The 22,631-nt window shown below is 45.2% G+C and overlaps 1 protein-coding gene across 1 annotated transcript in view; it reads right to left on the bottom strand.

Annotated features, from left to right (window-relative positions):
• Nucleotides 1-22,631, bottom strand: part of DGKI (diacylglycerol kinase iota) — a 286,719-nt gene that overhangs the window by 36,840 nt on the left and 227,248 nt on the right. Inside the window, exon 28 of the mRNA XM_054034123.1 lies at nt 2,384-2,409. Coding sequence (XP_053890098.1) covers nt 2,384-2,409 — 26 coding nt within the window. The remainder of the gene's footprint in view (nt 1-2,383; nt 2,410-22,631) is intronic.

The following is a 22,631-nucleotide window of genomic DNA, read 5'->3' as shown; positions in this document are numbered from 1 at the left end:
TAAGAATGTGTCCAGGGCATTCAGCCTCTCCTCCAAAGCGGCAACAGAGCATAAAAATTCTGTTGTGCTTCAAGCAAGATGCAGATAAGCTAAACTTATTCTATTGCTTCGTGTTGACAAATTAAAATAGATATTCCACGTCCACCACACAGAACCTTGTAAAGACCATGGTATGATAGGCAGAGGCTAACTAGTTAAGCGTGTGGGGGGCTTTAATGCTCCATTTCAAAGCAGGCTTTTTAAATTTTTGGAGCGTTTAAGGATACTGATGAAAATGAAGACTTGTACCCTGATCACATAGGCACAGGTGAGAGGTATTTGTGGGAAGAAGGAAACAATAAAAACAGTGAAAGGAGAAAGGATTGAGTTAGGAAAGGGGGAACTATTAGAGATTAAAGTTTAGAAGATCATAAAGAAACAGACCATACAATGTCTGTTGCTCCATTAATAGAGTAAATGCAAGGAAAACCTATAAGCAAGTGCAATTAATCATTGATGAGCTTATCCACTGACAAGTAGTTCAAGACCAGATCCCAGAACACCATATTAAAATGTAATGTTTCTCCTGAGCATTGGGGAGTAGGGGGATGGTGTTCAAATTTTGCAAGGCTCCAATACTCCCAGCTTGAGTGGTGGGGAAGGGAAGAGGGGGCACTTTCTTTATTGGGATGTCATTTCAAGAAGATGAAGGAGATTTTTAATACTTATTTGTGGCCGTGTGTCAATTTATTGGCATTTGCTGGATTTAAGAGTTCTGCCTAGAACCAAGTACAGTGCAGCTGGGTGCTATACAAGGTTTCCTCATACTGTTTTGCCAATGCATTTCAATGGTGCCCTGCAAAATCCCTTGTTAATTACAGCTGTGGTCCCTCACAACACTGAATCAATGCCTCTCAAATCTAACCTTCCCACAACTCTCTCAATGCACTCAGCCTTGACCTGCAACACTCCTTACTATTCCAGTCCTTGGCCTTTGTTGAGCAGTGACTAACACTTGTCCTGCACTGTGGGAAATGGCGTGGTTATCTTATGAAGTATATGCACTGGCAGGCAGGGAAAACTACCAAACTCACTTCATTTGTGCCCCAAGACTGTGTACAAATCTCCCGAGGTAATTCAGCAAATGATGTCACCCCGGTAACTACTTTATTTGCCAAATATTTTCAGGATAGAACAGGAGAGATTAAGTTCTGTTTGAGCATGACACTAAATGCATGGAATTACATAGTGGTTTTGTGGGTGCAGTAGCATGCATGATTTTGCATATGAAATCATAATGTAATGCAATGCGACACAATAAACCAACTCTGTTAGAATGTCAAAAATATGGATAAAGACTGACATTCAGTGGCTCTTTTACACTTTCTAAATAGGGATACAGAAGTTCCATCTCCATATTGTTTAGTACTGGCTTAAAATAGAACTACAAACACACAGACAGCCTGATTCTTATTTAGATTAAGGCCCCTTTTCATGAATCTGGCACTGGTAATTTACTCCCACTTCAAGGGCCCTTTACACTGTCAGAACTGTGTAAAGAAGCCCTTATGTATCTGAGAATCAGTCTTCAATCAATTAATTTAACTAATAAACAATACAGTTCTTTTTCAGGCAGCACTGGCTAGAATCCAGTAGTTGGTGCTAACTGACATTATTCCTGTAACCCCACAAGTTACCAATGAACTTATTCCTAGCCTGTAACACTTCTTTCTGTTCCATTCCTGATCTCCCATGCAGCTCTGCCAATGCACTTCATTTCTGACCTGCAACATCCCCTTATTCCAGTCCTGGGTTTCCATACAACTCTATTAATGAATGTATCTTCACCTGCAACTAACCTTGGATTCTTACATGTGGAAACCATCAATTGTGCTAAAATCCATAGGTGTTCTGACAGAACAAACATACAAGACCACCAAACTGGTTTTAGTGGTAGTCCAAACTAGCTTGAAAGCAAAAACCAAATGTACTCATTCTCCTCACCTTCTAGTGTATGCTGCCTCTCCCCTAACAGTCATAATAGTTTAGCATCACCTAACCCATGCAAACTCTTTTGAGCGTGTACATTTCTTCCCCTAGGCTGAGCCCCAGTGGTGATGAGGTACATGAATCACACTGCAAATGCTTTTAGTGCCTCAAGTTTAGTTGAGCAAAATTCATTTTGCAGAATTTGGGGTAAAAACCTAAACACAGACTTGGCTTTTACTACATTGAACTTTAACCGATATGAATTTGAAGTCACAGATGAACTAAATATGAACATCAAAGTGTTATCTTTGCAAGGTTGCTATTCTCCATCACAGGGATTAACAAACACAGCTTCCTAACTGGTCTTCTGTTCCATTTTTAATCCTTCATCAATATAAATAAAACAGGATCTTACCTTGATCTTCTGAAGAGACGGGTGGCCTGGAAGAAAACAAAGATCAGTCAATCTTTTGTATGATGAAAAGGCTGCAGACAGGGTTCGGTGTCACCCTAGAAAATGGTGCAGGCGTGCTGGATATGAGGGAGCTGAGATATTCCAATCCCAGCTTCTCTCAGTAAGAATGTCTGTAAGAGGGGTAACAAGAAGGGAGCACTCAAAGCTATTTCAGGAGCAAGGCCTCCCAGCCAGAACAGTCTTACGGAATAGTACCACAGTGCTGGGCTGGTTGTGAGGCAGCTCATAGCTACTTCAGCCCTTAGCAAGAGTTTCTGTAGGGTCTAACTATGGGGGAAGTCTCGGGACCTCTAAGCAGGTGTCAGGGTTGGAAATATCTGAGGAATAATGGTCATAGTGAGGAAGTAGTTTCCCAATCGCACCAGGTGTCACTGCAGGGAATTGTGAAGGAGTGCTGGCTGTTTGGAGAGCTGCCCAAGTCGGGTTGCTAGAGGGAATGGAAGAGGAATGGCTGCAGAAGAACTCACAGACTGTACAGCCCCAGATTCTCCTAGCAGGGAATAGTGTAAAAGCACTAGCAGTAAGTCACAGAAGATGGGAGCATTTTAACAGGAGCAATGTATAAAAGTTTAGATAATAAAGAGCCCTTGAAATATATCTGCTGAAACTTTGGATACATTTAACTACCGTATAATACAACTCAATGGCAGGGTTCTGGGGATTGAGGAGATATACAACCACTGACTGAAAGGTTTGAAAACATTCCAAGAGTGACGAGGTATGAAGTGTGGTCAGTTAGTCAGGTCCTCAGCTGGTGTACATTAGGATAGCTTGCCTTACATTAGCAGAACTATCCCATTGTACACCAGCTAAAGATCTTACCCTCCATCACCTGTGATCAAAAATAAAAAATAGCACACATAAATTAATGCAAAGTACTCTACTTCATTTTTCTCCCAACATATTAGCACGGGGCAGCAGGGCTGGGGTTAGCCAAGTGCAAAAAATTTTGGACGTGCTTTGGCTATTTAAACTCAGTTTGGCAGCGTATGGTGGGTCAGGCCATCACCTGAGCCATTCCTACAAGATGACTTTAAAGTAAATGCACATTCTTGCTGCCAAGATAACACAAGAGCTAGCTGCTAGCATGGTAAGGCTTCTGTTTTCTTTCTGGCATAGTTTAATTTTACACTGATGCACAAACATGACAGATTAGCAAGATTAAACAAATGTCAGCATTGCAAGCAAAGTGATCAAAGCTGGAGTCAAAAAAGCATCTCATGGGAGGGGGTGGGGGACCGGAAAACATACCAGGAGCAAAAAGAGTATGTGTGTGAGAGTAACAAGTGGGGATAGAAGGGTACAAGCTTTGAATTCAGAGGAATAAAGAAATTGAGGGAGGAGTCACGATCTCCTTCCATAACTATAGGGCATCCGAATCAGAATCAGATAGGCATATATGTAGGTGCAAACATGAAAGATGGAGAGGAAAGAAGGAAACTTCCCTAATGAGGTTTGTTTTTTACTTTTTAAAAAGAAGAGCTTTGCAGGGAAAGAGAGGAAAGAGTTACACTCAATTAGAGAAAATAAAGGAAAAAAAGAGTTTGCCTAATGAAGATTATGACCATGCCAATATCCAGTGTATCTGTATAGATCAGAATTAATCAACCTGCTGCTACTGTTAAACACTCTGACTGCTGCTGAAACATCCTAGCCATGTCCTCTTCAGCCAAGCAGGCTGGTATATCCTGCCATTCCAATAATTTCCATGCAACATGGCAAGATTGTAGGTAACCCAGAGGATAGCATCCAAAATATTAAACATTTTAACTGCCCCACAGCATTAAGCAGTAATTGTCCCTTTCACAGTGTATTCCCTTCTTCCCACATGTCCCCAGTAAGGTATAAAATTCTGCAAACATAGAAGGCTAAGTGATGTAGGATGGCAGATACCAAGAGGTGCAATTCCCCTCTCTCTTTAGAAAGATATAACCAAGCAAATATTTACAGATAGGACCTTCACCAGAATTCTCAGCTGTTTTATCTTGATGCCTCACCTGCCGAAGTGGTTTCACCCAATCTGAGGCATTTATTCTGTTTGTTTCTTAGTCACACAATTTTATCACTTTCCTTATGCAGAGCAACAGTACAGAACAGGACACACTAGCCTATAATTCAGTTAGATTACACCTGGGAAGACATATGCTATTATCTCTAAAGCACCCACAAGGAAAAAAATACAGAAAGCAAGAGAGAATGCACATACACAGCAGGAGACCACTTTAACAAGCACAAGACTTGTATTTATCATTTTTAAAACTAACGGTGTTATGTGTGCAGCTCTGAAAAGCACTTGGAGATCTCTGAATGAAAAGCAATATATGAGATATTAATTATTATTATTATTATTATTTTCACTTGATGGGCTGCAGAAGGGTTGTTTTTTGTAGGTGAGGTTGTTTGTTTTTTGTAAAGAGTGTGGGGGGTTTGGTCTCTTTTAGCACTGTTTCGTTCCCTGCAGTCTATATAGTTTAACGCTGGGATTTTCAGCATTGGCCTAATTTTGCTCCCACTAAAACCAATGGCATTTCACCAGTGCCTTTACTGGGAGCTGAGTTAGGCCAATACCAAGCACTTTGGAAAATCCATCCTAAATTGTCAAATGCTTAGTCATTCTCTGCCAGATCATCTGGTCCAACCAAACTATGCTCATCACAGGACTGGAGAAAGGAAGGAATCAAAGGTGGCCTTAAGCCTAATGGCTGCTTTAAGTTATGCCCAGTTGCCCCAGAGCCAATAGGAGCTGGGAATCAGTCAGATGCAGCCATTTTCTGGCCACACCCCCTGCACTGGGGACTGGGTAGGGTTGTACCATAGAAAATGCCATGGTACTTTGCCACCAAAGGATTCTTCCATGTTGGAGGAATTCTCAACTGGCTGGATCCACTGGCTATACAGCTGCTTAACACCAGCTGACTGATGCAGCGCAGCTGCTGCATGAGCCAGATTCTATTAAAATGAACAAAATATGGAGAGCTAAAGAATCAAGCTGCAACCCACAGAGCCTGATTGCATTAAAAGGGGAAGAGAGAAGACAGAAGAGTGTCTCTGATGCAAAGAAGTTAGTTGCCCTACAACCAGTGACTCTGAGCAAAAGCATGGGTGTATACAGCTTGCATGAAACAAGATCTTCATTAATTCATTCTTATGAGCAAGGATTGCTTTACAATACAGGGCAGACAAGGCAGCTGTCCAGGACAGCAAAACAGAAGAACAGCAAAATATTTAGTGACTATTTGCTGTTTAACAGAGTTGTTGGTGGGCAGGTGAGGAGGAGGAGATCTTTTCTAGTATACCTAGGAAAACAAAGACCAGACTATGTGTGTCTTGACAGGCAAAGCAGGCTTTGCTTCATCCTCCACAAAGTATAGGGTCCCATTGCAGTGTTCTTCTTTCCCCCGTCCCTAGAACCAACCCAAACTTTTTTTCAAAACCTCCAGCACCATAACCTGAACTTAGCTGAGATTGGAGGAAGTTCATGTAAGTGCTGTCCCCTTCTCTCTCCATTACCCCAACTGGCCACCTGTCTTTGGTTAAATCCATCATAGGCTCGGAGCAGGTCTGGCGATATTTTTGGTGTTAACTGCTAATGAAAAGAGCTACCAGAGGAAACCATTTGCAGTTATTGGTCCTACAAAACACAGGAACTATGCTACGTATTCTTGAGCACCATTTTGTAGCACCTTATCTATTAACCATTTGCATATATGCAGATACAGAACTCCTGTAACAGTTAGGATCACTTTTGTCCTCAAGTCTGGTGAATTCTGTGGCTGCTCTGGGAATCACTTATATGAACAATCCATTGACAATATGAACTTATCACTTATCACTTATATGAACAAACCTCTGACAAAGGGAAGGTGTGTGTAATATTCGAACAAAGCCCCCCAGAGGAATGCCAAGCCCCAGACCTCTTCCCTCACCTCCATAAAAATATTATCATAAAGGTAGGCTTTAAGCATTCAGGGGAAGGGAGTTGGAGATAAAGGAAGGGAGCTGGGTGGAAGGAGAAAAGATCTTAAAGTTTGGAGTAGAGAAGAAGGGTCTGATGCATGGAAAAGGAGGCAGGGGAAGGCATTGATAGGTTCACAAAAGCATCTAAGGACTTAACCAAACTAAGCCCTTTGAGTTGGGCCCATCACTAAAAAACAATTCTCCACCTGATGTCCAGAACTGTGCTATGTCACTGTAAACTGCCTCCAGCCAGAATGAAAGCCAATACAGATTAATGGCAACATAGCAGTAATGTACCAGGCAGAGGGTTTAGCTAGCAATTACAGATCTGTACACACCATTGTTTATCCAATGCCTCCCAACATCCACAGTGCACCTATAAGACCAGAATGGCAGCCTAGCCTCTCTTTTTTCGCAGGCATAAATCCTACGATTAAGAAAGCTATGTGGGTACAAATCTAATGTGGGTGCAAATCAATAATTTAGTGATGTAACTGGTAGGATTTGAACCTGTAGCTAGTGCAGATGCCAAAAATGAGAGCATATTTTTATGGGAGAATAATCTGAGCCATAGTCTCCAAAACTGGTTACATCTTCAAAACTATTTGCCTGAATTAGTTGTGCCAAAGACAGGGCTCCCTTTCCATCCACAAGTGTGGAAAATAAACATCAGACCTTGTTTGGCCTTTGTTGAGCTTTACTGTATCATTACGTTGCTGGAGATGGGACCAACAGCAAAACAACTAGCCAGAAGGCAGGACAGCCAGTTCTTGTGGACAAGCAAGAACTGCAGGACTAACAGAACCGTGACCCACAGATCTTGATATTTCCACTCCTCCCTACTTCCCCTCTGTAGTACCAACAAAGTGGGCCTTAGTCCTACATTTCTGTCACTAGTTGGCTACCCAAAAGCTGAAAAAGCTGGTGAATTCTGGGAAATTCAACAGAGAATTTGGCCCTTGATTTCCAACCGGATAGGGATGTAACTGCAGCTTTTCTGAAGGATACAGATCGGGATAAAATGTCAAAGTGCAGCCCCAAAGGGATACCGTGTAGTAACACCACCATTTTAATGGAATTTACACACACCAAAAACGAATAGGAAGACAATGCCTATAGTTGCTTATTTCCAGGATAGCAATAACTAGTGATGCCAACTGTAATGTAAGTGCCACCGCCTTGATAGAGATTCCACTTGGAGAGCCTATTTCTCTGACACCTCTCCCCCTCCCTCGCTTGCCACATCCGCGTTTGTGCAGAGCAATGCTCTGATGCGTTAGTTATGGAGGGGACAAAGATGGCTACACTAGGGGTGTGGGAAGAAGAGTGGTGGTGCTATCATGTAGCCTCCTTTTCTTTCCACACATTGCATTCTCCTTTTAATGAGTCTCCGATAGTTGAGTTCCCCTCTGTACTGCACAGGGGACAGCATGCCCCCGAATGGGTAATTGCACTTGCAATTACCAATATACAAGGGGAAACTGTGAGTTGACTACACAATTATCCCTTTTGGAAGCACAAGTGCACATTTTGCATGTATATATATTTAAATGTACCCCGTACAATCACTATCACAGCAAGCTAGACAGAGATTTAGCAGTGCATTAAAAAGACCTGAATAATAATCATTTTAAAAAAACTGTTAGTCATCATAATAGACACCTCCAGGAAATTAAACAGCCTGTGCCATGACAAGCATGGTGTTCACCTGCCTGCAACATAGCATCAGGGCCCAGGGATTAAGGGTATAATCCAAAACTCATTGGAGTCTCTCCATTGGGCTTTGGATCAGGCCCTCTCACAGGATTAATCTCCCGTATGGCCAGGGCACCTTCGGCATCATGCAAACATTCCACTATCAGCGAAGCACTTACAGCAGCTATTTCCAAACGCTCTTTTCAATCTGAGGGCTTGAGGTTTATTCAGCACCGGAGGGCTAGGGAAGGGAACACTTATTTATAAGAAGGGGAAATGGGGAGTGTTGTGTTGTAGAGCTCTGTCTACAGGGGCTTGAGAACCTAGAGAAACCCAGCCAATCTCCTACAGGTAAATTCTAACAAAATTCCAGTAAATGGGTACCTTTTTCTTTACGACTAAAGCCCCTAGAGAAACAAACATCGAGCTGGTGAAAAACAGCTATTTTTATCAATAAACCTGCAACCGAAACCATTTGCACCAGGGCTACTTAAAACAAACCGCTTACAATTTAAAGGCCAAATAGCAGCCTGTGTGCAGCACTTACATTGTTTTCCTATGATCTCCCCTGCACACACACTTTTCTCTACTTAAATGATGTAATGCTGAAAACTTGCTAACTCACTCTAATTTTGCCAGTAACTAAAGGTAGTTGGAGGGGGAGGGGAAAGAGGGGAGCCTTTAGACTAAATCATTTTATGTTTTTGTATACATCTTCAGAACTGTAAATCACCTTCCTGATTTAAACTAATTTACGTAGACCTCAGTTTTAATCAAAGAGAAGCTTTAACATATAAACATTATTCAATGTGCGAGCTCCCCCACACCCTGGCACCTGCACCTGTCACTGATACAGTCTGGGACTGGAGTAGCTGTCAGCTCCCATAGCCAGCACTTCCAGTGTGCTATACCGCACCTCCTGATGGGAGACAGTCCGTCTGGAGAAGCTGCACAATCTTCCATTCCATGCAGAACCTCCTACTGGGAAAGGTGGAACTGAACTAGAGATATTGGTCAGACTGTCACCAAAATTATCCTGCAATAGCAACTGATGGGAAATATTGGAACCAGAGTAATTGTGAGTTTCCCCACATGCAGCACATTTCACCTACATCTACTCTCTACGGTGCCTTCTGCTGTGAGAAGCTAGGAATCTGCTGGAGCACTTCCACTGCACTTTCTCAGAAGCTAATCAGTCCATCTGTCCATCTTTCCTTCGTTCCTTTAATCTATTTCTCTAAGATAATGGCAATACTGATTAAAGCAGCAAATAAAGAAAACTCCTGATCAACAACGCTCCATTCATCAAACACTCACTGCTTCACTGCTCCGGCCGCCTTGCAGGGTTTTTTTGTTTTGTTTTGTTTTTTGCTTTGCTGCTCCGGCCGCCCCACAGGTTTTGTTTGTTTTTTTCTTTGCCGCTTTGGCCACCCTGCAGGGTTGTGGGGTTTTTGCGCTTTGCCGCTCCGGCAGCCCTGCAGGTTTTTTTCTTTTTGGTTCGCCGCTCCAGCCGCCCTGTGGCAGGGGAGGAGGAGGGGAGCGCCCTGCTGGGAGCGGGCTGCGCACCCCGTCTGCCCCAGCTGGTGCCAGGTCTGCAGCAAGCCCGGCAGGGCAGCCCGCTTCCTTCCCTTCCCAATGACCGAAGCGGCGCGGAGCCCTCCCAGCAGGCAGCGTGGCGGGAGAGGCCGCGTGGCGAGCGCCCCGCTGAAGGAAGCCCTGGCCGCCCCCTTCTCTATTTCTCCCCTGCTCCCACCCCCTTCCCCCTGCTAGCCGGGGCGCACACTCCGCTGCCCAGGGCACGTCTGCAGCGCAGGGAGTCCCCCTGCACCCTGCTTCCAGCCGCCCTGCACAGTTTTTTTGTGTTTTTGTTTTATGCTTCGCCGCTCCGGCCGCCCCGCAGGTTGTTTTTTGTTTTGTTTTGTTTGGGGCGGCAAAAAAGCCAGAGCCGGCTCTGATCCCATTCAAATGAAGAATGGTACAATTATTTGCCAATTTGCAGACATTCATTCAATACAGATAGCTCAATGCTTCTTATTAAATGTAGTGATCTAATTTTGGGGAGTATTTCCCTTTCCTCCTTTCACTTCTGTCTCCATCTGCACATGCAGTCATTGAATTGAACTGTTTGCAGGCAACCTAACATGCAAGAACCCAGCCCAATGTTGCTTAGTGGAAATGTCTCATGAAAATAAGTGCAGCTCCAGAGTATTTCTCTTTTTGTCCAGAGCATTTGTGCCCTTCATACTGTTTCATATCTTTTCCACTGCTATCTCACTTTTTAACTCTTGCAATTTGTTTTATTTCTCTCCCCATTATAATGATTTTGCAAACTGAACAGGATGGAGGGAAGAGTGCGGAACAAACCAGCTATACAGTACTTGAAGTTTTACTGCCATCTAGGGGAGGAGGGGCGTTTCCATTCAACAGTAATCAAACAGGGAAAGGCCAGGAGAAAGATGCAAGGATAGAAAGCAACACTTAACATTGCTTTAAAAGAATCAGGCTGAAACAGCTTCATAAGCTACCCTCTGAAAAAGAGGGGAATACTATCCAAAGCAGATAGTTTCCCCTGAGGCCAGGAGGGGAAAGAGTCCTCCGAGTACCTTGTACACCTACACTTCCTTCAGTTTTATGCTGTTGGCTGAGGAAGACCCTGATGCAGCTCATTTTGAAAGGAAGGATCTACCCAAATGACTCTGCTGCCCCCGTCCTAATCAAGACGTGTTCTAAAAGAGGGAAGGTGAAACATCTGTTCAGTCTGGGCCTGATCCAAAGCCCCATTGAAAGCAGTGGAAAGATACCCATTGACTTCAATGGGTGTTACAATTCTCACTGATCTGACCGATGAGTCATTGACAGTGGTGGGAGACAAGGGGCAGGGAGAAAAGAGGTGGCTGATGGGGAGGTAACTCTAGTGGGAGAATATGTTTCAGTCCCATATGCAGGCGGAATGACACACTAGTGGGAATATAAGGCCGAAGAGTTCTGCTACCCATTCAAAACCACGAGGAGGGGGCAAGGAAGAGATGAAGGGTATATAGGTTACTCAGCTTGCTCTGGGAAGCTGAGAAAAGGCAGCGATCAATCTGGTGGTAAATTCATTGGATTCTCTTGCATGACTAAGGGTCTTATATGAATAACCTTTTCCAGAGCCGGCGCTAGGCATAAGCAGACTAAGCAATTGCTTAGGGCCCTGAGCAGCAAAAAGGGGCTCCTATTAATTTTTAGTATGTGTTTGGGGGGGGGGTATTCCTGCTTAGGACCCCCAAAGGGCTAGCACCCCCTCTGCCCAGATAACCTTCTGTCACCACCATAAGCTTTTGATTTGGCCCAGAAAAGAATTGTTTGGTAACTGCAAAGCCATCAAGAAGGTTGGAAAGCTGCTTTGGAACAGATCAATGGGATAATGTACTGCAAGCTTAGATAAAAACAAATTACCCCCACCACTCCAAGATTTTCAAAAACAGGTGCCTAACGTTGGGGTCTTAGATCCACATTTTGGTATCTAAATAAGTTGCTAGACCCAGAGACCCCCAAATAGCTTTAAACATACTTTTAAATAAATGTTGGCCATGGCACATGTCACATCCACACTGAAAAAGAAATGAAGGGTCATCTAAACCCAAAGCAAAGTAAAACTGCTGAATTTTGCACAATACTGCTGTGGACTAACTAATGGAGAATGAACCACATAATGTTTAGCGGTTTGGGTGAGTCCTTTAAGGGGAACAGCACAGAATTACAGTCCAGGAGGCTGGGGTTAAGGAGGCTTTCAACCCACAGGCTCTGACTCAGTGGGTGCTTGAGCACATACAGGAAAATAATAGTGGGTGCTCGGCACCCACCGGGGGTCCTGCCAATCAGCTCCTCCTTCGCCTCCCCCACCGCCTCCCTCCCACCGGTGATCAGCTGTTCAGCAGCATGCAGGAGGTACCGGGTGAGGAAGAGCAGGGGGTAGGTTGAGGCAGAGTGAGGGTGGGGCGTGCTTGGGGGATAAGGTGGAACAGGGCAGGAAGAGGCAGGGCGGGGGTGGGCAGGGCAGGGAGAGGTGTGGTGGGACAGGGCAGGGATGGGAAGAGGCGGGGCAGGTGGGGCCTTGGGGGAAAGGGTGCGTGGGGGCAGGGCCTGGGGCGGAACAGGGGTAGAGCACCTCTGGGAAATTAGAAAGTTAGCGCCTCTGTTTAAACCACTTTTGCACCTTCCGAATTCTGGGCTTCTCCGGGCGCTGAAGCAGCCCCCGGCATAATTTCAACCCAATCTATCCCTGCCTGCCTATAGGCAACAAGACTGCCCAGAATCTGAGCAATGACATATGCTTCCGCCCCCCCCCCCCCACCCCCAACCCACCCTGACATGCCCAGCACAGCACAGCCAAACCCTCAACAGCCTTTTCCCCCCACCCCCAATGCCAGAGTTTATGAAGGGGTCCTACGGCTGTCATCCTCATTTCCTGAGCCAGAGACTTTGCTTTTACAGCCCCTTTATTCAGCATTTGCGAGGTGGTTCCCAGCAGCTATCGGTTCTCCCAGCCTCTACAATGAGGTAGCAATGACACTGCCTAGCTTTGTCTACCCCTTTTCAAACATCATATCAGTCAAAACAGCCACTAGATGAAAACGTTAACTAGCTATCATAAAATAGAATCTGTGGGCACATGATGGTATGTGCCTGTGAGTGTTCAGTGTGTGTGTCTGTGTGTAAGAGTTTGTGTATGTATGTTGCCGTGTACATGTGTGAGCACACGCTGAAACTTTACAGCCCGCTTGGTACTGAATGAAAGCAGATGAGGAAGTGGTCTCGTCTCCCAACAGATGGTGGGTCCTTATGGCAGGGACACAGCGCATGGACAGAGGACTGTGAGTAGGCTTGCCTATGTATTGCTGGGTAAACCAGGACATCAGACCTTTTCCATCTTGGCTTAACTCTTTTTTCTTCTTCTTCTTCTTTTTAAGATAAGACGGCAAAGCTAATTTCCTGTGCAGCTTTGAAAGATGTGCACTGTTATGTTCAAGTGGAGAGGAAACCTTGGGCATCAAAGGGTAAGAATTTCCTTCACTCTGTCTTTCTAATGAAGCTTGAAGCAAAGAGAACTAACTGTATACACAGACATAGGTGAACAATGGATTTCTTCTCATCGCATAATCCTAGCCCACCCTGTTAAACCCAGATAGATTTCCCTTTTGCTGGCTGCCGGTATCCTCTGGAGGGCTAAGGATGCTATTTGCACTCCCGAGAGCACCCAGCATTAGGAGAAAGGGATATTCAAGCAGTAGTAACGTTACCATCTTCACGGCCTCCCATCCCTTTCCCTTAACAATGCAGTTTACCACTTGCCTTAGGGCAGCAGTAATCCCTTAAGGTCAAATTCCCAAAGGTCATTTTCTCTTAGCCAACGAAATAGAAAGATGTTGCACTAAAGCTGATATTCCCATTTGTTCCCCTGCCTTCCCTGCTATAGAGTTATATTATTCTCTGTCACAGACGCATCTCCTTCACTCCACAGGAAAGAGCTTGAAAGGAAAAAAAGATGAGGAGAGAGAGAGAGAGAGAGAGCGCGCAAGGTAAGTCATCTATTCTACTCTGGCCCGGACAATTAGCCAGAGATAGGAGGAAGATTTGTGGCTTCTCTGGCAAGCCATGTGGAGAAAACAGATGCACCCTGCTATCTCATCTCGGTCAACATAGATTTCATCTTTTAAACTCATTCCAACAAAAACTTACATTCCACTCAGAAAACTCATTTTCTCTCCCTTATCTGCTGACAATATTTGGAGGGGATTTTAAAACCAAATTGCAACAAGCTGTCTCTGCACCAGGGCCATGGAGTCCTTAGCCAATCATGCATTTGTTCTGTTCCTTGGAAATCAGCTCCAGGGAGAGGTTGGAGGCTGGGTTGTTTGTACTTCCCTTTCAGAGAGCAAGATGCCAGTCAGCCATGAGATCTCTCTAAAGAAGTCAATTTGTAGTCTCATGATGTGTGGGTGTGCTTTGCGTTTCACTATCTGCCAAAACAATTTGTTAGCAGGGCAAGTTTCCTCAACTGCACATCAGGTGCTGGGATTTTACAAAATCATGAAGAGCCTTCATTTCCAGGATCAGGAACAGGGAGAAGAGAAAACTAAAATCCATGCCAAATCTGTTCTGGGGTTCCACTCTGTCTAAAGTATTCACCTGGAAGAGAGGTGAAAGTGGGCCGGGACGGGCCGGGACGGCGTACCGGTAAGAAGCCGGTACTGGCCTGTACGCAGCCCACGTTAAAGTGCTGCTGCAGCAGTGCTTTAACGTCGCCGCCTCTTTTGCCTCCCCTGTCGATGGCCCTGCCGCTATGGCAGGGCCGCCAACCGGAGGAGGGGGGGAGGGTCAGCGACGTTAAAGCACTGCCATGGCAAAGGACCCTCCTACGTCGCTGCCCCTTCCCCGTCAGTGGCCCTGCCAGTAGGGACGGGGGAGGCAAAAGGGGGCAAAAAGGGCAACAACGTTAAAGCGCTGTCATGGCACTTTAATATCATTGCCCCTTTTGCCCCTCCCCTGGCTGCCGATGGGATGGGGGGGAAAGGGGCAGCTGCCCCAGGGCTGGCGATTTAAAAGGGCCCGGGGCTTCCAGCTGCTGCCACCACTACTGTGGCAGCCACTGCAGCCCCGAGCCCTTTTAAATCACCGCTGGAGCCCCGGGTGGCAGATGGGCTGGCTGGGGGAGGCTGACCCAGGGCCGGCTCTAGGCACCAGCAAAACAAGCTGGTGCTTGGGGCGGCACATTTTTAGGGGCGGCATGGCCGGCACCAGAATGCCGCCCCTGCTGCCCCTAAAGATGTGCCCTGGCCGCCCTAGCTCACCTCCGCTGCTGCCACGGCACGTGAAACAGCTGATTCGTGTGCCGCTGCTCCCCCTCCCTCCCAGGTTTGAGAGCCTGGGAGGGAGGGGGAGATCCCGAGCGGCCGCGGCGCGCGAAACAGCTGATTTGCGCTCCGCTGCTCACCCTGCCTCCCAAGTTTGAGAGCCTGGGAGGGAGGGGGAGATCCCAAGCGGCTGCGGCGCGCGAAACAGCTGATTGGCGTGCCGCTGCTTGCCCTCCCTCCCAGGCTTGAGAGCCTGGGGGGAGGAGGCAGGGCTGTGGATTTGGGGAAGGGGCGGAGTTGAGGCAGGGCCGGGGGGTGGGGTAAGAATAAAACGGGGGGGCGGGTGGCCAAAATTGATTTTGCTTGGGGTGGCAAAAATCCTAGAGCCGGCCCTGGGCTGACCCCCAGCCCTGCCCCTTCCACCCAAGGCCCTGCCCCTTCCGGGGGCTGGTGACAGCCCCGTACCAGTAAGAATTTAATATTACTTTCACCCCGGCTTAGAAGTAGGGATGGTGGGAAATATTATATTTCACAGTATACAGAATACACTGTATTTCCATCATATACTGAAGGGCCAGAAACACAGATAGTCTTGTCAGATCCAGCAGCTTTCATTACAACCCCTTAGAACCTCAGTCCCTAAACAGCAGGAGGCAGAAGACCTAATTCCAGAGGAAAAAAACAAACATAATTTGTCTAGCAATCTTTTATGCAAATAGGTTTGTGTCTATGAAAATGAAAAAGACACTTTAATTTCCTTTTTAACCACATTTATTAACAGCAGAAGAGGTGGCACAAGACTGATTTAAAGTTCAGTTATTGCTGGAAAAGGACTGTCAAAATGATGATGCGGGGCTCCATATATACTGGGTCTCAATTACTTTCATGGAAATTTTACTCTGTTAAATCAAAAAAATGATTTCTCTAAATGCCAGTCCTGATTAGATAAGTCAAGACCCTGGCACTGTACTGACAGGTGATGCTAAAGGCTCACCCATTTCTAGGGCATAAGTGATTAACTTGAGTGCTTTCTGCAGCATCTGTGATATCTTTCTGCTCATTTCACAGACTCAAGTCACTCACTAGGGACAAAGGGCCAGTAAAAGCTCCTAAAAGTTTATACTGGCTGATGCCTCAGAACCCCTGCTGGGCAGAGCTCTCTTGTATCCAGTAAGGTATACCATGAAGTATATCACTGGTGGTTGTTGCCACAGTCTGTGTTGTGAGAATGAATTTGTGCCGTGGCATTTTCTGTTTTCTCAGTTCTAGGTCGCCAGAAGGCAACACCATGATCTTCATGCACCCAGTGCTCACTACAAGACAGCAGGAGGATGGCTGAGCTAACTCTGAGCCTTTCAGAATCCTGAGTTCTGACTGGTTATTCCTGTCGTCTCTTCCTCCCAGAAATGGGGCCTGAATGGGAGAAGACAGGGAATTACAGCTCCTGGATGCCCGAACAGCCAAAGATCTGTTTGTTTCCAGTTGGTGCTAGTGGGGGGTTTCCTTGCTGACACAGCCAAAATACCAAGTTTGAGATCTGAACTGATTTCATGAAAATCAAAAACAATTTTAAAATAAAAGGGGTATGGTCAGAGACAGTCCTAGCCAAAGATGTGGTTTGGTGCCTTTCCTTCCCACTTGATTCCCAATTTGTGCAGCTTTTCCCTTCAAAATGGTGTTCCTTTTTCTACTCAGTTGTCCACATGAGGTGCCTTTAGTTCTCAGCCATGCCCCGGAATGCCTTTTATTCACCATGGTGGTGATTAAAGGAGATGTTGCATCATATGGTGTGAAGGAATTTGGTGTGGCTCTGAGAGGCACAAGAATAAGCCAAAACAGGGACATCACTTTGGAGAAGCTGAAGAGGGACTAGGTGTGCAGAAATGCCAAAGTTGGAGAGGACTGGGTCAAAACTGGCCTGTAAGTGAGTGACCAAAGCAGACCAGACACATTTGTTATCATGCCTCTTTTGAGGTAGAATTCTGGATCAACACATTTATCATGTGCTTTCCCCACTGACCTTGGGGTAAGCTTTGTAAATAGTAGCAGAAGCAACAGGCATTTTTTCCAGGAAATTTTTACAAGAATTGGACACTGAAATCAGCATCCCAGAGTATCAGACACAGATAGCTGCAGCAGCTGCCATTAAGAAACTCCTGAAATCCTATGGGCTGCAGTCTCCTGAAAAGCAGCACAACAAGCTGAGAGGGAGTCCAGAAACCATACTTCTTTGTGCAGTCAAAGTGCAAAGAGACCGAGTTTCCCTGAGGAGTGGTCCCTTTTATCCAGAGACATCTACCTGCAGTATGAGGATTGTTCTTATACATAGTTTACTGTACGGGGGGAAATACTTTATATATATATATATATATATATTTCTTTAGTGAAATGAGTACAAAAGAAAACATCAGATTGATTCTGGCAACTTCTACCAAGGCTTTGATTTTGCAAACATAGGGATCACAATAGAAGAATAGATTATTTTATACCATTGTATTTAGCCAAATATTCAACAATTCTTGTAAAGCCTTGCTATTATTTCTCAGTCTATAAGCCTTCTTTGAAGGCATACAGTGAAACTTCTGAAATTCCATTCATGTAGTGCTGGGACTGTCTCTGATTTCCATTGTTTCACGGTACATAAAACTATCCAAGAAAAATAAGGCCAGGCAGAATTCTGCTTCCGAGTAAAAGAACTACCTTCAGAATGGAGACCCAAGAAAACCAACAGTGTTTGAATGCAGTGGAGGATACACCAATACACCTTTTAATCTCTCTCCCTTCCCCGCCTTGGTCATCTTGGGAAAGATGCTAAAATGTAAGCCTTCCTCATATGCCACATTAGGGTAATGAAAGTGGTCCCTTACAAGCTATCTTGTTAAGAGTGGAGGGCAATGCAAGAGAAAGAAAGAGAAGACCAACAGATGGAAAAAGAGGATGAAGTAGAAGGGAGAAGCAGAGAGAGAGGGAGGGAGGGAGAAATTCCATTTCATCATGCTGTTGCTCTTAAATTACATTTTACAAGAGAAAGTATATGTGGGTGAGTGGGTGACAGGTTGAATTTGTGTGTGTCACCCTCCAAACGTGATTGGGTTGAAAGCCGTGACTACACTCACAAATACATGTCTATGATCTTAAACAGGCCTGGAAAATTGGTTTCTAGGGGTGAGTAAACTGCTTGGATAAAATAAGAATATCCCACTCAATCCTCAAATTTGCACCCAGAGCTTAAACAGAATCTGAACCAAACAAACCTTTTAGTGTGTGGTGCTGAAATACTACCAGACAAACTATTTGGATGTATTTGGGAACGAGTTTTATGACATTTCATGCTCAGTTTTCCAAAAGTAAGAAGCATAGTGAAGCATCTGAAGTTTTAAATGCTTATCCAAAGCAAACCTCTGGACCTCCTCAGTTGCACTCATCACTAGCAGCTTGCACCACACATTTTCAAACTGCACATGGCCTCTTTACATTTTCATAATCCTGTCACTGCATGAACATTTCTCTCCCTTTTCACATCTAAACTCACTTCCCTGATGCTTCTCTCACCTTGTGCTACACACAATTTTCTTTAAAAAAAATCTTTGTAACATCTGTACTGCCACTCTGATTTCCTCAGCAATGTTCCAATTCCTTTGGTTGTGATAAAGCACTTGACCTCCAGCCTCCTTTTTCTCCCCCCTGGGGAACTCTATTATTGCCTCATAAAGGAGTGGCTGGTGATATTACTGGCTAATTAATGTCCACTTATTGTGAAGTGCTGCTGCCATCTTCAAGCCCCTGTAGGCATTTTTCTTCTTCTGTATAACTTAACCAGATGGTGTGCTGGCCAACCTTCTCCCACCCTTCACGAGCCATGCACTTTACTCAGATAACACATCTAACAGCTCTGGACACACAATGCCATTACAGCTGGGTAGATGTTAGACATGTTGCTATTACTCTTTCCAGGGGACTGAAGATGAAGAAGTTTGGTTTAGAGGTTCTTTCATTCAACATATTGCCAACCTCCATCAAGTACTGGTTACAGTTCACAGCTTCCCTTTTCAACACTGTCTTTTTTTCCCCTCACCTGCAGCAGCTAATATGGCAGGGGTGACCAAACTATGACTCGGCTCTTTTACAGTTAAAAGAGCTCACGGAGCCCCCCACACCTCTTTCCCATTCTCCACCTACCAGACTGGGGGGAGGGGCGGAGGGAGCTCGGGGCTTCTGCCCTGCAGTGGGGAGGGGGATGTCTCAGAGCTTCAGCCCCATGGGAGGCACCTGCCAGGGCTTGGGCCTTCAGCAGGAGTGGGGCAGAAGCCCCGAGCCCTGGCAGGTGCGACCGGCTCTAGAACTTCTGAAAATTACTGTATGCGGCTCCGAGAGTCAGTGGGTTTGGCCATCCCTGGAATAGGGTAACCATCCTGTGGCCTGAAGGTTTAAGTAAATAGCCATGAATGTTACCCAGTGACAGACCAGCAGGTAATGCTCTAATGACACAGTAAATACTTTGAATTCATTCCTCACATTGCTCTGCTGCCAGAGAACAAGCACATCACCTCTGCATTCCACAGACGGTCTTCATGGACCCACAGAGACACAGGTTTCAGGAGAGCATGCCTAAATCCAGCTCTTACTAATGACAACTGGCAGCTCAGAGGTGGTTTTGGAGTAAGGAGGTGAGGATGAAGTGACATCCCTTGTTTTGGTAGTCTCCCACATCCTATCATATGTCCAGTCAAGGACTGCTAAGAAGCATTTGATAAGATGAAAACCAATTACTTCAAAGAGACAGCTTATGTGCTTAAAGTTAAGCACCTAATTATGTGCTTTGCCAGACTGAGGCCAGTGTTCAGCACATTGCAGGATCAAGCCCACTCCCCATCCTTCCACCCCACAGGCAGAGCATTTCTCCAGCTCAGCTCTCTCAACAGAACATAGAGTTTATTCATTCAGAAAACCCTTTTTCAAATGTAACTTCAGGAAGAATTTTAGCAAGCCAGAACACAACTACCCAAAGAGGAAAATTTACAGAATACAGGGGATACCTCGTGTCTTGCATGAAGTTCCATCAGATCTTTTAATAGCTACAAGTGATCAGAGGCCATGTTTTACATCTCATCAGCAATACTGTACAACACCTCCAGCTACACAGCACAATATCCCTTAGCACCATACTAGGGCATTGGTCCAGCACTCGCTCTGGAGGAGGAAAGAGTGCCTTCAGCTGATTCACCACTGCCATTTTCTGCAGGCTCTGGGTTTCCTTGGAGGTCTCATTTTCAAGCACTTACCTGGGCAGACTTGTCTTAGATCATGAGAGCAGACCACAGCCAGGAGGAGTATGGCTGATGGCTGTCTGGAGTGTCCATATACCACCCTTTAAAATGCTGTCAGCCTTTTTGAAAATGCAGGGACAATTGAAAAGACAAGATATGTAAACAAAGAGATGCCTTAAGTCTCTCCAATCTGAATGAAAAGATCTACAGAGAGAGAATCTGAAAATAATTACAGTGCTTGGCACGGATCCTACTCTTAAGCCCTTGGAGGGAAAGAGATTTGATTTTAATGGTTCCTAGGCAGGGGTCTTTGTTAGAGAAAATTAATTACCCTTTTGTTTTTAATTAAGTGAGCTTCATGTGAGTTTATTTTCAGATGGCATCTGATTAATGATATTTCAAGTTTTTCCCCTGCTCCCTTTCTCCCTACCCCTTGATATGGAAGAGCTGTCTGTGGCCAATGCTTAGGAGTAGAAAGGACTGATCGCTAAAACCTCAGCACAGTAACTGGGAGAGGAGTCAGGCTCATTTTACGGCTGGTGAACACAGGCCCAGATAGTTTAAGACCAAAATTGTCAAAAGTGCCCACTAATTTGGGGGTCCTGCAGACAACAGTCGTCCTTCACTACACAATCCTGATTTCTCGCTACAACAGCTCCATCCTGTACACTGAATAAAGCAGGGGAAATTGTATGTGACCATGTAATGTAATTCCAGGTTCTGGAGAGAGGGTTTTCTAGTGGTTACGGAACCTTCTGACCCTGTAACCCTAGCCTATCCACCCACCCAGGCTCCTTCTTCCTTTCCCTTTCTATTCCCATCTAGCCCCACACATTGGCTCCTTCCCCACTCATTCTGCTCCTATCCATCATCTCCATCCTTTTGCTACTGCTCCCTCCCTCTGTGCCAATATACTCTCCCACCCACTACCAGCTCCTAACCCGACTCCTCTGCTCCACCCGCTTCCAGTTCCTGAAACGTGATCCCCCTGCTTCCACCATTTCTCACTCATCTGCTTTCTAGCCTTCTCCTCCTCACTGCGTGGATGTAAGCAGCAGAAGCATTCAGAGCACAGGACAGTCTCCCGCCTCTAAGTTCTTTATGCCTGGTATTGCAATGCCCCTACTCCCACCAGGAGTAGCAATCACAGGAAAAGTCCTGCTCTGCATCCCTGCATTGAAGCATGCTCAGTATGGCCAGAATCTTCAGATAATGTAGCTGCCAGACTCGAACAAGTCTCTACTGAGCATGTATGAAAATTTTCCAGAGGTTTATAAGGTGGCCATATTTGAGTGAATTTTCATGGAAATGGCAAAAGGCACATCTCTGGAACCAGGCTGACTAAATTTCAAGTCCCTGATCCAAAGCTAGAGCGTCTCAATGAAACGTTGTAAGATTTTTTGTAAAAACAGGCAAAACAAAGTACTTTCCCCTAATCTTCCCCATTCTCGGAAACAGCTGAACTGTTTTAGTTGAAACTTTCAAAAAAAATTAATTTGAGGCAGACTCTTGTTATGGAAAATTCCAGCCCAAACAGTTAAACTTTGACAAAGTTCTAAGCCACTGAACACAGGGTTCTATAATTGGAAGTATCGGGTAACCTTAACGATAGGCAGCACGACCAGCTGTACCTGCAATAAATGAATCCCTCTGAAAAACACCATTGTTGTATCTATGCAAATGTTTCTTTACACATCACTTTAAACAAAATCTATCCTCACAGCAGTCAGAACATTTTCCCCATGTAATTACTTTTATTCCACTTGGCCAGGGTTTACATTACATCATTCTAATTTCTTTCTGCTTCACATGCCCCAAGTTTAAGGCCCTACATTCTGGCCTGGGGAAAGCTGCAGACTCTCCCAAGCTGTTTAGGTTTCCCTCTGCAATATTCACAGTCCCTATCATTCTGGGGAGCACAAGATCAAGGCCAAGAACTGAACCAAAATATTCCCCATGACAGGGCAGAGTACTAACCAATGGACACTGTGGCAGTCCCTTTTCACATGTACACATATAATTGATCTAAGAGACAGGAATTAACTAAAAGTCAGGCTATAACAAGGTCCGTGTGATCTGTATATATAATTGCTCTTTCCTTAGGCAGACCTGGGTTTTCTCCCCCTCTCCTCACCCCATGTCCCCCCCTCCACCCCCCGATTGCGAGTAACTGGAAATGTAAAAGAGAATTGATGTAAATCAATCTAAATCAGTTGCTATAGTAAAAAGGTGAGAATTCCAGAACTAACAAAGGAATTCAGCAAGCCTCCTCCCATTTAAGTTTCAATGGGAGTTGTGTGTCTAAATCTCTTCATTAGTGTTTGAAAAATCTCAACCAACAGGAACAAGCAGCTGGGCTCCACTTCTGAAAAAGGTGGAGAGGGTGGGGAAAATGAAAGATACATGCACACGCAAATACACACCTTTTATGTA

Source organism: Malaclemys terrapin, chromosome 1 (genome assembly GCF_027887155.1).
Source record: "Malaclemys terrapin pileata isolate rMalTer1 chromosome 1, rMalTer1.hap1, whole genome shotgun sequence".
In the NCBI taxonomy this organism is placed as follows: Eukaryota; Metazoa; Chordata; order Testudines; family Emydidae; genus Malaclemys; species Malaclemys terrapin.
The sequence above is the reverse complement of the archived record's forward strand: the minus strand, read 5'-3'. Positions and strand labels throughout refer to the sequence as shown.